This window comes from Taudactylus pleione, unplaced genomic scaffold (genome assembly GCF_031769625.1).
Source record: "Taudactylus pleione unplaced genomic scaffold, aTauple2 ptg000053l, whole genome shotgun sequence".
Lineage (NCBI taxonomy): Eukaryota > Metazoa > Chordata > Amphibia > Anura > Myobatrachidae > Taudactylus > Taudactylus pleione.
The window spans coordinates 22598768-22615518 of record NW_028284455.1 but is presented as its reverse complement, the minus strand read 5'-3'; the positions used below and the strand labels follow the sequence as shown (position 1 = coordinate 22615518).

The following is a 16751-nucleotide window of genomic DNA, read 5'->3' as shown; positions in this document are numbered from 1 at the left end:
GCTAGACCAGTGATTCCCAACCTCGGTCCTCAAGGCACACTAACAGTCCTGGTTTTAGTGATATCCATGCTTAAGCACAGATGATTAAATCAAAATAACTGAGGTACTGATTAAGTCACCTGTGCTCAAGTATGGCTATCCTTAAAACCTGGACTGTCAGTGTGCTTTGAGGACCGTGGTTGGGAATCTCTGGGCTCAACAGTACTGCTGGTATTATCATCATCATCATCATCTTTACACTAATCCACCAGTATTCATAAAAGCTTTGTCTAATAAGTGTATCTGCAGTTTCAACCAACTCTCATTAGGTGAAATCTCCAAGTGGCTTGCTACACTTAGGTGTACAAACACTTATTGGGGAAGATGTATGAAGCCCAGAAGTGGTATCAGCGCACGTTATACCGCGCCGTTTGGCCGGCTGTAGCTGTCGTAATCGACAGCTACAGCCTGGCGCTAGCCTATACCCACAGCAGGGACAGCGCTGTCCCTGCTGGGGCTGCTGCCGGCTCCAGGCTGTACACGGGGATCTCACGATATTTGCGAGATCCCGCGCATGCTCAGTAGAGCCATCCGGGACAGAGACACAGCGCATCAGCACTAGGCTGATGCGCTGCTGTCTCTAGTGGGTAGCGCCGGAGGGGGGAGTTATCGCTCCCCCTCTCCGGCCGATGAGATGTTCTTACATCTCATCGGTAGTGCTTCCTGCTGCGCCTCGGTAAAGAGGCGAAGCAGGAAGCGTTATAGCGGCACTTAACGTGCTGCTTTCATACATCTACCCCATTGTACCCAACTAATGCTTACCCTTCCCATTCTCATAGAGCCATAAATATATTATAGTTACAAATCTGTGCACAGAATAGATATATTTATTCACAAAAATGGGAACTCTAAATGAGACCTTTAGGAAGGAACTCCCCTGTCCACCCTACTGAGAACAAAGTGTCTGCATCCCTATGATGTTGCTTTCTGGGCCGACAAATCTGTGGTTCATACCGGTAGAAATGACACAAAGTGGGCCATTTGTACTTTGGGATAGCAGTTTTACACCTTTGTAAATGAGCTTACTGAACACTTTTAAGTATACTTTTGTATTCACAAATGACCAAATGGATTAAATTCACAAAATGTTTCTGCCAGTTTTAAAGTTTTAATGTATAGTACCACTTTCAAATAAAGTGCTTCTAATAGGATAGATAAATATAAACATATTTGCCAAAATAACATGGTTTAGAATACACAGCAATGACTGATCTTCCGTGGAATAATGTTGCTTACTATGATTGCTTTAGTTAAGACACTGCTATGCAGTTTAGCACAGTGTAACCTAGCTCCTCGCACTTCAAACTCTACAGTGTATGCCCAGTATAAGAATCCTATGACAATCTTGTACTTGCCCCTGACTATCTGGTCACCTGCAGGCTTTCAACTTTGCAAATAAATATAACATGTGCTGGTTGTGGGAACTGTTGATTGGAGGGTCCATGGGATGTCTCATGTTGCTTTTCTTCTGTACAGCTCCTTCTCTTTAAGTTAGTGTAAAATGGACGCTTGCTCTGTGAGTTCTATAGGTGCTTAAGCATTCCCAATATTTGTTTTGTTGCAGCTACTAAACATAGACAACATGGCATTCTTCAGTCACATGGGAGAGGGGTTAGCGTGAGAACCAATACATTTAAAAAGTTGGATCCTATGTGTGACCCCACATTCATAAATTACCCCCAGAATGTACAGCAGCAATTATCAGCTCGCTGTTTGCAGTAGTAGAGCTTGTAACATGCCATATTAAGAGGTGAGAACTTGAAACCAGGGAAAAAAAAGAAACATCCAATATTGAATCCTTATGATCTCTCTCCCCCCCCCACCCCTCACTTCCGGTTCATTAAAAAAATGTACTGTTCGCCACAGTGCATTTTAGAACCATTCTTATTACATAGCACATATTGGACCTCAACCAAATGACGTTTATGTGCCTTGAGGACCGATTTTTGGAAACACTGGTCTGTCTGTTAAAGCTAATTATTAAAATAAATAATTAGCCCCTAGCCTATTACTGGGATCTGTGGCTGCAGAATAACTAAATCCCCCTAGCTGTTTTTCAGAGTAGCACAATAAATTGTCTCTTACTCTAGTGCTGTGGCTCTAACTGTAGGTAGCCCTGGCGCACCGTCCACCACTTCTGGTTTAGGGACATGAAAACAAATTGATGCTCTGCAAAGCGCTTTGGTCCTGATTAAAAAAAATGGGTTGTGTCTATTGGGGATCCCAGCGATCAGAATACAGACTGCGTTATCCCGACAGTCCGAATCCCAACCAAATTAGGTAAATTACTTAACCCTAAATCCTAACTCACCTTTCTCACAGCCTAACCCTAACCCTCCCCCCAAAACCTAACCATAACCCTCCCTCTAGTACCTAACCCCTAAACCTAACCCTAATACTTACCGACAGGATGTCAGCAGTCGAGATTCTGGAGCTGGGATTCTGACTGCTGAAGGCTTTTCAGCGCCCGATTACATCCCTTAAAAACAAATCACCTCTTCCTAAGGGCCAGTTCTTATGGGCTGTAGAAATGTTTGTCATAGGGAGGGTTGGGACTAGCCTCTAGTGCTGTAGTAAACCCATTGCCACTGGAGTGGTGGGTAGAGGGGATGAAAAGGATAACCTTTAACCTTTGTCTTGGGGCTTTATGCAGGGTGGTGTTGGGATAAAGCATTTGCTCTCGGTGTGATGCTAAAACCTAAACTGGATCCCATTAGTGTAGTGCGTTCTGAGTAACAGGTCTTAAATCCTACTTCTTGAGTCGTGGTTAGGGGTGTAGAAATTAGTGTACTCCCCTCTGGACCCTGGCTGCTTATAGTTTCACCCAGTCAAAGAAAAGTAGGAAAAATTAAATTATGTCTTTCACGACTTCTTAGTCTGGTTGCTAGATGATTTGTGGCTGGGAAGGGGTTAAAGCTGCCATTCATTTGAATAGCGGCTTCTGCTACCTATAGCCTAGTATACAAGAACCCCCTCCCCCAGTGGTTTTACCTGGCTTGTGTTTGGGCTGCAGTTTTGGACCTCATCACTGATCACCACATTGTATAAATATGGATTTTACTTACATCTCATATCGGTAAAACCACAATGTAATTCAGTGCAATGGCAGATACTGTACTATTAAGAGAGGATTTGATTGTGTGACTGCAAGGAAGTGGCAATTCACTTTACGTGTTTACAGTACTATTGAGCAAAAATGCTACACTAGTAGAAAATACTAGTAAAATACATACTGTTTCCAAATCACCAATATGACTCAACTGACTTCGTGTTCCTAAAATTGTAATGTCATTTGATAGTTTCTATTGTTACATTTTCAACACTTTTTTTTAAATTCATTTCTAAAATAAATGAAATTGTATTTTTTTTTTTTAATTCTGTGGCGTTCAATTTGCCTTAAACGCATTCAGTTTAATAACCTTTTTGTGTTTTTGTTGTTTCACTTTCTATGCTGCAGCATCTGCAGGTATTGCAGTATCACAGAGAAAAGTGCGACAGATCAGTGATCCTATTCAACAAATTTTAATCCAGCTGCACAAGATTATTTATATTACACAGGTACAAAGCTTGGTTTTTTTAATGTCTATATAGTTTTTATTATTCATTATTTTTATATGGTAAAGTAGAGAAAAAAAAATCCTTGTCACAGAACAGAAAATGCAAAGATTTAACATCCTGCTTAAAGAGTTTATTTTATTACTATTACTCAAAGTATAGTTTACATCACAATTCAGATAATAAAAAGATGAAAACTACAGGTAAAATAAACTTTTCTTATGAATAGGACACTACAGTATTTACCAACACGACCATAAAGCGAATCTATGCAGACGCATATGGCTCCAAGGTTTGGCAGGTTTTTAAAACACTGAGGGCCTCATTCAGAGCCGCTCGTAAGCGGCCGCTCGTTCGCTCCGAGCGATGTTTGCCCAACTGCGCATGCGTACGGATTTTAATACGCATGTGCGAACCAGTCCGTGCGGACGAAAATCGTTTGTTCGCTAAATAGCGAATGCCTGCTATTTTGAGTGACAGGAGGAGGCGTATGTTAGTGGTAACAGGGGAAGGTGCTTGAAAACGGGGAGTGGAGATCAGAACGCAGCCGTGCTTAAAGGTCAAAACGGGCGTTTTATGGGTGTGCATAATTAATACAGCAGCGTCATTGACCACGTCACTGGGTTATTTTATAGTCAGAACTGCTCGCAAAATTGTGGTAGCAAAAACCAACCACAAGAATAACGAGCAGTTCATACGCTGGTCGATGTACTCGATTAATCTAATAAATAGCGGACATGACGTATGATGCGAGCGGCCAGGGGGTGTAGTTATCCAAAAAACGACCGCAAGTTTTGTTCGCTCGTTCAGACATGGAGGCGTCAACAGACCGCAAAGAGCGAACGGTTCATTTGAATAGCCACCCCCTTTTCCTAAACGACCGTCTGCAAATAGCATCCGGCTCTGAATCAGGCCCTGAATGAATGACATAATATCCCCTAGCAGCATCCCCACACTGAGCACCACCAGGTGTTGACATGGAGAAACAACAAGCAGTTCTTTACCTGTGATGCTGCCTGATTCTGCTCCCCAGTGCAAGTAATAGGCTGTGATGTCACTGCTAGCGCTACATTCTCTGATGGGAGTAAAAGATGCCCCATTGTTTTCCCTAAACCTGCTAAAATAAAGTATGGGGGGAATGGGTATGAAGTCCTGACGGTTCATATCCTAATGCCGACAGCCCAAAGGGAGAAGATCCCGACAGGGCAGGTAAGTACCCTATCCCTACCCCTCTCCCCCCCTCCCCAACCCTCTCTTAATGGTGCCTAACCCTAACCTCCCCTCTAGTGCCTAACCTCCCCCTGGGGGTGCCTAACCATAACCCCCCTTGCTGCACCCTAAACCTAATCCTCCCAGGGCGGTGCCTAACCCTATCCTTCCCCATGGGGTGCCTAACTCCCCTCCCCTTAGCCTGATCCTCCCCGGGGGATGCCTAATCTTAAGTCCCCACGGGAGTCCTTAAACCTAACCCCCTTCCCCCGCGGCTGTGCTAAGACACCCAGACTTACCTCGATCGGTCCGGCGTCCCTCTGTATTCCGGCATCAGGATTAAGATAGGCGTCGGTATTGGGCGCCTATCTTAAGTCCCCCGTCGGGCTTTCGTTGTCAGGATATAGACAGGCGGCATGTAGTCCGCCGGTCTGTTAACTACATCTCTATATAGGGGGAAGCACCTTGTAGTCCTAACTGTAGGAATTGTTGTATTTCACAGTTCCAACAATAAGAAAGCAATATTACAGTATTTGTGGTATCTTATGCTAGCGTGTCATATGGCGATTCTGTTACCTGGCCACAGCATTATAGTCACTTGTCCGTTTGGCCACTGTTCTGAATGGGCAAAATAATGTAAAGTTCAGGAGCTGTTTTTTTAGTTATTGGAACTACCAGGACGGTTTCAGGTGGCAGAAAATAAATAAATCAATAAAAATGAATGAAAAATGTTTGTCTCCAACAGCAATTATTTTAGGTGTATTAGCTACCTGTCAAATGGAATGAGATCTTTTTGTTTGGTACTTTGGTTGAGATTGTTTGTGCTGTTAGATGATGACACACTGATCAATAGCATTCTATCCTCTTTACTAACCTCAATGACAATGATTCTATCAAAATTGATCACTTATTGGCCATAGCTTTGTTTGGGGCTAACACAGGGCTATATTGGGCCAACTGATCATTTGTGATATTGCAGCATATGTGTGGCCAGCATTAAGCCAATGTGAATACTTCCTAAATTAGTAGGTTAGTCCGTTCATATCCCACTTTAACTTACAGTAAACATTTGTTTGGACTGAGAGCAACCAGAAAAAAATAAAGTGAAAAGTCAGAAGTTGTACAGTGAGGTTACAAACAATTGGAGTACATTGTTAAAGACACACTTAAGTAGAGGTGTAGCGTGGAGTCCTGGCAGCTGGTCAAGTGCATTCTCTCCCCGTCCATTTTAGTTGTTATCAACTGGTGTCACAAATCATGCTGACTTAGCCATGGCTCTATTTAAAGTACTATAGGTTCAATTTTACTAAGCATTTGAATTAACGCATAACCATTCCACTTTCAGTTTTGAATTTATATATATTACAAAATTACACTATGCTTTATCCACTGTAATTCCCTTCACTCACTACCACTCCATGACAGTATACCCACTCACAGAAATACTCCTGACTCACCATCACTCACTGCCCCTCTGTAATTCTCCTCTCACTATTATTTCCCCCGGCACACCCATGCCACCTGTATACAAACCTGCCCCTCTGCACACCAAAGTGCTCCACCTGCCCACCAACATACTCCTCCTGCACACCAAAATACTCCTTTTGCACACTAACATGCCTCCCTGCAAACCAACATGCCCCCCTGCACACTAACATACTCCCCCTGCAAATGAACATGCTCCCTGCACACCAACAGGGCTGTAGTTGAAATCCCAGCTGTCGGAATGCCAGTGCTGGAATCCCAACACCAGTTACAATCCCTGTGCCAGCATCTCAATGGTAAGTAGCGTAGTTGGGGGACGGGTTAGGATTAGGGTTAGGCACTAGGGGAGGAGGGTTAGGAACTGGGGGGTAGGGTTAGGTTTAGGCCCTAGGGGGAGATTAGGTTTAAGGTGCAGGAGGGTTAGGGGTAGGGATAGGGTTAGTATACTTACCAACAGGTGTTGGTATCCTAACCATGTCAGGATGAGAGCATCAGGATCCTGACCAATGAGATCCCGAGCGCTGGCATCCAGTTTCCCAACCCCACCAACATATTCCTTTTGCACAACAACATGTCCCATGCACACCAACATGACCTTTTGCACACCAACATGCCCCCAGCCCACAAACATGGCTCCCAACACATCAACATGCCCTCTGTACACCAACATATCCCTCTGCACACCAACATGCCTTCCCACACATTATGTCCCCTATTCACACCATCATGCCTCCCTGCACACCAACATAAACCTCTGCATACCAACATGACCCCCTGCACTCCAGCATACTCATCTTGTGCACCAACATACACCTCTTGCACACCAACATGCCCCCTGCACACCAGCATACTCCTTCTGCAAACCAACATGTTCCCTGCACACCAACATGACTCCCTGCATATAAAATGCTCCCCCCCTGCAAACCAACATGTCCCCAGCACACCAACATTCACACAATCATGACCCTCTGCACACCTACATACACCTCTGAATACCAACATGACCCCCTGAACACCAATATGCCTGTCTGATTATCAGCATGCCCCCTGACACTACAAAATGCCCCCTGCACAAAAACATATCAGCCTGCACACCAGCATGCTCTTCCAATACAGTACATCGACATGCCCTCTGCACACCAACATGCTTTCCTAGTACACCAACATGCCCTTTGCACAAAAACATGCTGTCCTGGCACACCAAAATGCCTCCCACACACCAACATGTTTTACCAGCACATTAGTATGCCCTCCCTGCACAAAAACATGCCCCTACTCAATAATTTACACCCCAGCACACCAACCTGACCCCTGCACACCAACTTGCTCTCCCAGCAAATCAAGATATCCCCTCCGCATACCAATATGCCACCCAGTATGCAAAAGTGCTCTCCCAGCACACCAACATACTCCCACCAACATGTCCGCCCAGCACATCAATATGCCCCCCAGCACATCAGTGTGCCCCCCAGCACACCAACCCCCACTGCAGATTAGTCCCCACATTACCCTTATATTTACTAACCTTATGTCCTACAGTGTTGTCTGCCACACCACACAGAACCTGGAACAGTGGCAACCTCCATGCAGTGTGTGTACCATGTGACTGCAGCATTTATTTGACACATCAGCAAACACTAATATGATTCTGTTCAAACACTTCTAGGGCTAGTTAGCCTGTCAGCCTGTTAACAAAAAATGTACCCCAGACGGTGCCCCCTGCCTGCCCTGGCACCTGGAGCATAAGCTCCGCCTGTTCCACCAATTAATATCAAATCCAGCTATTCTGTTTCAAAACTTTAGTGAGCTGCTGCTGATGAAATGAAAAACGCATAACTTGAATTGTGAAGGGAAAGCAATTTTATCCATCACTATACTGCAGTGTAAAAATAGAGCTGGTCAGTATGTATGTGCAGTGCTGCCATAAACGATCCAGGCCCCGGTACCTTTATCGGGGTGTTGACAATCGAAACAGTGGGGGAGTAACCATGCCTCTGTCATACACATCTAGTCTCCGTGCTAGATGCCATGTTGCTATGTAGCAGCAGTACAACTCTGGAAGGGGCATTGCCAAACAATATTGGAGCCGTGGCTAAGCCTCCGTGGCTGGCCCACCTCTTGGTACCCCTGTGTGCGCAGCATTTGTCCTTTGAACAAAAATAATTCACATTTGCACCCCTTGCACCCATGGTTTGGTGGGCAGCAAACCAAAGTTTTTAGCCTAATTCTAAATCAGCCTCATAAAACCTGTATTTACCTTCTCTGTTTGTGTAATGGAAATATTTATATATTCAGATGCTAATAACCTTAACTATCACCAAATTATTTAATTTATGTTTGCCACATTTTCAGTTGACCTCTATGCTAAGCCCCCATATCAGTCATACACATAAGTAATAATCCTTTTAGGAATGCCCCGGAGCGAGCGCAAAAAGCACTACAAAAGGGGCGGCTGTCGCCCCATTTTGTAGGCGTGGCCGGGGGGTGGCTTCACAAACGGAGGCGTTCCCAAGCGAACGCCTGCCGTTTGTGGGCAGCCCCACTGACATCACCAGTAATGCTAGTGAGAGAGCTTCCGGCTCTATTAGAGCCAGAAGCTCTCTGGGGCTTGCGGCCACGAGATCCTACCACAAGGGTCTCGTCGCAAGCCCGATGGTAGTGATGGTCTTGACCATCGCAACCATCATCCTGGCTGCTCGCAATAGCTGTGGGTGGTCACCCACAGCTATGCGAGCGGCCAGGAGGCCACAACTAAAAAAAAAGCGCATGCCCTGATTCAGAGCGAGTGCTCGCTTTTTGCGAGCGCCTTTGAATCAGGCCCACTGTTCAGACTATATTTCTCATGTTCATTATTTTGTTCTACAAAATGAAATCTCATTAGTACTCATGTCCATAAAATGAGGCATAGACCTATTCTGTATTTACCATGGAACAGCCTCTGTCCATGCAGTTTCATATCTTGTGGAATTTGGTTTCTGCTTGTTGCAGAATATTTATTATTTAAATTAATATAATGTTACACCTCCAGTGGTAAAGCAGTTTTTTATATAGCACACTTAGAAGTCCATTTATTATGCTAATCATCGGGGGCCGGGCGGACCCCGATAATTAGGAATCCAGCTCGCTGTGAGCAGCGGCGGTAGATACAAAGCACTGGAGCAATTCAGCATGAATATCGGTTCATGCATGCGCCACCTCTGACGGAAGGAGCCAGATGGGAGCAGAGGGATTCAAATGGATCCCTCTTTGCAACCCGGGACTCCTTCCCATAGGAAGGAGCTGCGGTCTGGGAACAAACGGCAACTGGAGATGACGTAAGTTCCCGCAGTCAAACTCTGAAAGTATTTTATATTCGGAGTTTGATGAATTTAGGTCCCCATAGTAGTGTATGGGGGCAGCGGGCCACATCGGGGCTGAAAAGTAATCGGGAGATATCATAATGAATAGCCCTCACACTTAATGTTAATTTTCACCTGCTTTTGTAAAAATTAAATGATGATGAATGGACCCCTTATTCTGAAATCTTAGGTATGGCACTGCACAGTATGTACTGATTATCCCTTTTTTGATCAGCAGTGAACACACATTCAGGAAATAGATTAGAACAGTGTTTCCCAGGAGGACACCTGTGTGTGTCCATATAGACTCATTCCCTGAGTATATCATACACTGTTCACTCACTGAGATTGGGCCATGCTTATACCATCATAAGCTTATTGACTGAGGCTAAAACCTACACCTATAACATTCCTCATAAATGCATTTTATTATACCTTCTATCATGTAATAAGGCATATATATTTATATATATATATATATATATATATATATATATATATATATATTAGGGGTGTGCACCGGCCACTTTTCGTGTTTTGGTTTTGGATCTGGATCTTTCTTCGTGTTTTGGATCTGGATTGGTTTTGCCAAAACCACCCTTCCGTGTTTTGGGTTCTGGGTTTTGTGTTTTGGATCTGTATTTTTTTTTTTAAAAAGCATAAAAACAGCTAAAATCACAGAATTTGTGGGTTTTTCTGCTCCTATGCTATTATTAACCTCAATAACCTTCATTTCCACTCATTTCCAGTCTATTCTGAACACCTCACACCTCACAATATTGTTTTTATGGCCAAAAGGTTGCACCGAGGTAGCTGGATGACTATGCTAAGCGACACGAGTGGGCGGCACAAACACGTGGCCCATCTAGGAGTGACACTGCAGTGGCAGACAGGATGGCAGTTTGAAAAACTAGGCCCCAAACAGTACATACTGCAAAGAAAAAAAAGAGGTGCAAGATGGAATTGTCCTTGGGCCCTCCCACCCACCCTTATGTTGTATAAATAGGACATGCACACTTAACAAACCAATCATTTCAGCGCCAGGGTCTGCTACATGACTGTGGCTGAAATGATTGGTTTGTTTGGGCCCCCACAAAACAAGCTGGCAATTAATGTGTCCCTGCACAAACTGGTTCTACGGAGGCAAGATGTCGTCCTCATCCTCCTCATCCACCGATTCCTTGGATAAAACAGGAAAAAGGGATTTAGGTGACCCTGGACTGCTTACGGTCTGAGCCAAAGTTTCTGAACTTGACAGTAACTTTTTATGAACGCGCTGCAGGTGCCGTATAAGGGAGGATGTTCCTAGGTGGTTAACGTCCCTACCCCTACTTATTTCACCTTTACATATGGTACATATGGCAAGACAGTTGTTGTCCGGATTTGGATAGAAATATTGCCAGACCAAAGAGGTGGAATGTTTGGTCTTCTGCTCAGGCATGACCGTGATGGGCTTTTTCATCCCACGGACAACAACTGTCTCCCCCGGAGCCTGATTTAAACAAACCACATCACCATCAGAATCCTCCTCGCCAACTTCCTCCTCAGTGCCAGCTACACCAGTATCCTCATCCTGTTGTACTTCAACAGTGACATCTTCAATTTGCATATCAGCAAGTGGACTGTGGGTGCTCCTTTCAGCACTTGCAGGGGGCGTGCAAATGGTGGAAAGAGCCACCTCTTCCCGTACAGTGCTGGGAAGGTCAGGCATCGCAACCGCCACCACACTTGGACTCTCCTTGGGGATTTGTGATACCTTCTTAGAACGCACAGTTCTTCCCTGTGCTTTTGCCAGCTTAACTCGTTTGATTTTTTTAGCGGGAGGAGGGCTTCCATCGTCATGTGAAGCTGAACCACTAGTCATGAACATAGGGAAAGACCTTAGCCGTTCCTTGCCACTCCGTGTCGTAAATGGCTTATTGGCAAGTTTACGTTTCTCTTCAGATGATTTAAATGTTTTTTTCAAGGTCATTTTCCTGAACTTTGTCATTTGGGATTGTATGTGCCCTCTACTATGACATTGGGCATCGGCCTTGGCAGACGACGTTGATGGCATGTTATCGTCTATGTCATGACTAGTGGCAGCAGCTTCAGCACTAGGAGGAAGTGGTTCTTGATCTTTCCCTATTTTATTTTTATCGGAGAAAGTTTGGTCCTCCATTTATGTTATATTGATATATACGTGCGGCTAAGGCGCACACAAACACAGAAAATAATTTTTTATTTTTGTTGGAGACTAGTGCACTTTGTGGGCTACACCACCCTTTAAGAAATGAGCCAGCCGGCTCTTTACTTATGGGACACAGGCGCACGCTTGGCACTACTTTGTTGATGCACGTGCGGCTACTGCGCACACAATTCACAAACACATAAAATATTTTTTTATTTGGTTTGGACTGGAGTGTACTTTGGGGGATACAGCACCCTTTAACGGTCAAGCCAGCCAGCCCTTTACTTATGACACAGGCGCACGCTTGGCAGTACTTTGTTGATGCACGTGCGGCTACTGCTCACACAATTCACAAACACAAAATATTTTTTTATTTGGTTTGGACTGGAGTGTACTTTGGGGGATACAGCACCCTTTAACGGTCAAGCCTGCTGGCCCTTTACTTATGACACAGGCGCACGCTTGGCACTACTTTGTTGATGCACGTGCGGCTACTGCGCACACAATTCACAAACACAGAAAATAATTTTTTTTTTGGTTTGGACTGGAGTGTACTTTGGGGGTTACAGCACCCTTTAACGGTCAAGCCAGCCGGCCCTTTACTTATGACACAGGCGCACGCTTGGCACTACTTTGTTGATGCACGTGCGGCTACTGCGCACACAATTCACAAACACAGAAAATAATTTTTTTTTTGGTTTGGACTGGAGTGTACTTTGGGGGTTACAGCACCCTTTAACGGTCAAGCCAGCCGGCCCTTTACTTATGACACAGGCGCACGCTTGGCACTACTTTGTTGATGCACGTGCGGCTACTGCGCACACAATTCACAAACACAGAAAATAATTTTTTTTTTGGTTTGGACTGGAGTGTACTTTGGTTGTTACAGCACCCTTTAACGGTCAAGCCAGCCGGCCCTTTACTTATGACACAGGCACACGCTTGGCACTACTTTGTTGATGTACGTGCGGCTACTGCGCACACAATTCACAAACACAGAAAATAATTTTTTTTTTGGTTTGGACTGGAGTGTACTTTGGGGGTTACAGCACCCTTTAACGGTCAAGCCAGCCGGCCCTTTACTTATGACACAGGCGCACGCTTGGCACTACTTTGTTGATGCACGTGCGGCTACTGCGCACACAATTCACAAACACAGAAAATAATTTTTTTTTTGGTTTGGACTGGAGTGTACTTTGGGGGTTATAGCACCCTTTAACGGTCAAGCCAGCCGGCCCTTTACTTATGACACAGGCGCACGCTTGGCACTACTTTGTTGATGCACGTGCGGCTACTGCGCACACAATTCACAAACACAGAAAATAATTTTTTTTTTGGTTTGGACTGGAGTGTACTTTGGGGGTTACAGCACCCTTTAACGGTCAAGCCAGCCGGCCCTTTACTTATGACACAGGCGCACGCTTGGCACTACTTTGTTGATGCACGTGCGGCTACTGCGCACACAATTCACAAACACAGAAAATAATTTTTTTTTGGTTTGGACTGGAGTGTACTTTGGGGGTTACAGCACCCTTTAACGGTCAAGCCAGCCGGCCCTTTACTTATGACACAGGCGCACGCTTGGCACTACTTTGTTGATGCACGTGCGGCTACTGCGCACACAATTCACAAACACAAAAAAAATATTATTTTTTTAGCACTTGGGGGGAGCACCCCTGATGGACAGAGCACCCCCTGGACAACACTACAGCACCCCTTTAGGACTGGGACACTGCACAGGACTTTGGAGTGGACACAGCCCCTATGGAGAACTGACTGCACAACACAGTCCAGCCAGCCCCTATGGACTTTGAAGTAGTGGACACAGCCCCTATTAACAACAGCAGCACAGCACAACACAGCCAGCCCCTATGGACTTTGAAGTAGTGGACAACAGCAGCACAGCGCAGCGCAGCACAGCACAACACAACACTACTCTGCACTACACTACACTACACAGCCCAGCCAGCCCTAACTTCCACCCTCCCTCTTCACTGTCCACAGCCGAGTGAGAAAATGGCGCCGACGCGGGTACCTTATATAGGATCCAAAACCCGCGAGACTCGGAAGGCGGGAAGATGACTTTTGCCTCGATTTCAGATCCGAGTCAGGCGGGAAAAGTCGAGCCTGACTCGGATCGGCCTCGGATCGGGGGGGCTCGGGGTGGTTCGGATTTCAGAAATCCAAACCCGCTCACCCCTAATATATATATGTATATATATTGACTACATGTTGCATTAAATTTCCCTAGGAGCACTGTGACTCCAAATATAATTAATACATGGTCGATATTATATATACTTTTCCTTTCTTCTTTCTTTATTATCATTTAAATAAAATAATCTGGAGAGCACAGAAGCATATGATACAAGCAGTATAGCGCTTAGCACAAACCCTAATATTACTACGCTATTATACGTGAGAGTGGACGCTGTTCCATATACCCTCCAATAGGGATAATGTTTTGTTGTATTCATTGCCACATAATATTACAATATTCAATAACACTACCCATAAGAGCTGCCTGTCAATGATCGGTTCTCTGAACACTAGTGTGCACTGCCACTACCCATTAAATTTCTAATGCATACTGATTTTTCCCTCTTAGATACTTAGGGAACAGTGGCTTATATATGATATCATTAATTTTGACATTTATGTGAATATACAGGTTGAGTCTCCCATATCCAAAATGCTCGGGACCAGGGGTATTTTGGATATCGGAATATTCCGTATTTTGGAATAATTGCATATTATATTAAAATGTCTAAGGTATAGGGCCCAAATCTAAACACAGAATGCATTTATGATTTATATACACCTTATACACACAGCCTGCAGGTAATTTTATACAATATTTTCAATAATTTTGTGGCTCAAACAAAGTTTGTGTACATACATGAAATTTATTTATGTGTCATATACACCTTATACACACAGCCTATAGGTCATTTTATACTTTATTTTTAATAATTTTGTGCCTTAAACAAAGTTTGTGTACATTGAACCATCAAAAATCAAAGTTTTCACTATCTCAGTCATGCTAAAAATATTCCGTATTTCGGAATATTCCGTATTTCGGAATATTTGGATATGGGATACTCAACCTGTATATACATTTTTTCTTGTGCGACATCATCCCCTTTCCCCTTCCCTTGTTATTTCCGATTATGGAAGGATGTACGTGTGCACTGGGAATGTGTACGCAGTTGCCGTGCCTTTGCGATTGCTGCGCTGGGCGTCTCTTTTCAGGGCTGCTGGGTTTTTGGAATAAATTTGCACATCCTTAACATGCACAATCGCAGCTGCAATCACCATAGCGTCCATCAATGAATCCTGCCGGATATTAATAATACTGTAAAGGCTCTATGTGACAGGTACAAATTACATGATTTTAGATGTTTTTATCAATTTTAAAAGAAATAAAAAATCATTCAGAGATGGACGCAGTGAACATCGCTCTTGCGCCTTTGGGTTCCCCGCCCCCAGTGACAGACTGCTGCTTAGGGGGCACCATGTGCGATGATGCAGGACCCATTCTGCACATGCACAGAACGGGTTATGTGCATGCACAGGTGCCCCACCATCAGAGATGTACACAAACCAGGGTTTTTTTTTTCAATTTCATTCAATTTTATATTCGATTGCATAGGTAATTTTATTGTCAATTTTAAAATGGCCATTTAAAACTGAACAAGAAACCACTAGTCAAAATCGACCAACATCTAATTCGATTTTGAAATCGATTTCAAAATTGAATTTTAGTAAACGTGGGATTTTGACAGTGAAAACGAATGTCGATTTGATTCGATTTCAGATGAGCTAAATCAAACGCAAAATCGAATTGCAAATTCGAACTTTCATAAATATACCCCAAACTCGTTATGGCATAATATATCATCAAGAGTATGTTCAAATTTTAATGCAGTTGTGATGCTTTAATAACCGAGAATGTAATAAAAACTGATTACATTCCAATAACAATGTCATGGTAATATTTTTACAATTTTCCTTATGTTCCGAAAGCTCCCTCCAGCTCTACAGGATAACCTCAAAAGGCGAGTTGTTGAACGATACAAGAAATCACTTTTCAGTCTCCAGAGCAATCCCTGTAACCTGAAAGCAGAAATGCAAAAGGTACAACTCCAGCTGTTTTTATTGTAGAACTAATTGCTAAATAAAATGCTCCTTCCTATTCCCTCCTATTACTCACCGTCATATCCAAGGCTTAGACCACCCCATCTATTAAGCACATAAAGATATATGTAAATACTATATAAATAGATGTAAATATGAATATACAGTAATAGTATATATAATATAAAAAGACACACACACACAAAATTATTTCTTTACTGGCCATGTCGCAGAGCAAACATCCTAAGGGGTAAATTTACTAAGATGGGAGTTCTATTAAGAAGTGATGTTGCCCATAGAAATCAGTCAGTTTCTACTTACAGTATCTACCATTTATCTAGCACCTTCTAGAATATAAATACTGGAATCTGATTGGTTGCTATGGGCAACATCCCTTCTTAATAGAACTCCCATCTTAGTAAATGTACCCCTAATACGCACTCCACTTACTATAGGCTAATTTAATCGCATACATGAGTCCCTTCTTCTATACAGATTAAAAAAAAAATATATTGTATATGGCAAATGTAAGGGAATGGACTATCAGTTTCAGCCTCGGTACTTATAAATCCATTCCTGCTAACAATGAGAGATGTCCTTACACTTCAGTACTGTGTTATTATTTTTATTTTACATACTAATACATTTTTCTCTGAAGTCTCTACCATCAAACTATTATGCTGCAAGCCCTGGCATCGTTCAGCTCATCTAGAAAATTCTGCAGACAAGGGATTTGCCCATTAAATATCAATTAGATGATGGAACTATACATACGTACATTTGTCCAATGCAAATAAGCATAAAGGGGCCTGTGCGGT

The 16751-nt window shown here is 43.6% G+C and overlaps 1 protein-coding gene across 3 annotated transcripts in view; it reads left to right on the top strand.

Annotated features, from left to right (window-relative positions):
• Window positions 1-16751, top strand: part of NEK10 (NIMA related kinase 10) — a 347660-nt gene that overhangs the window by 279638 nt on the left and 51271 nt on the right. For 2 of the 3 annotated variants that reach the window (XM_088463509.1, XM_088463507.1), the window contains 2 exons: window positions 3497-3597; window positions 15823-15933. In XM_088463509.1, coding sequence (XP_088319635.1) covers window positions 3497-3597; window positions 15823-15933 — 212 coding nt within the window. The remainder of the gene's footprint in view (window positions 1-3496; window positions 3598-15822; window positions 15934-16751) is intronic. The other variant, XM_088463508.1, reaches the window with a different exon arrangement.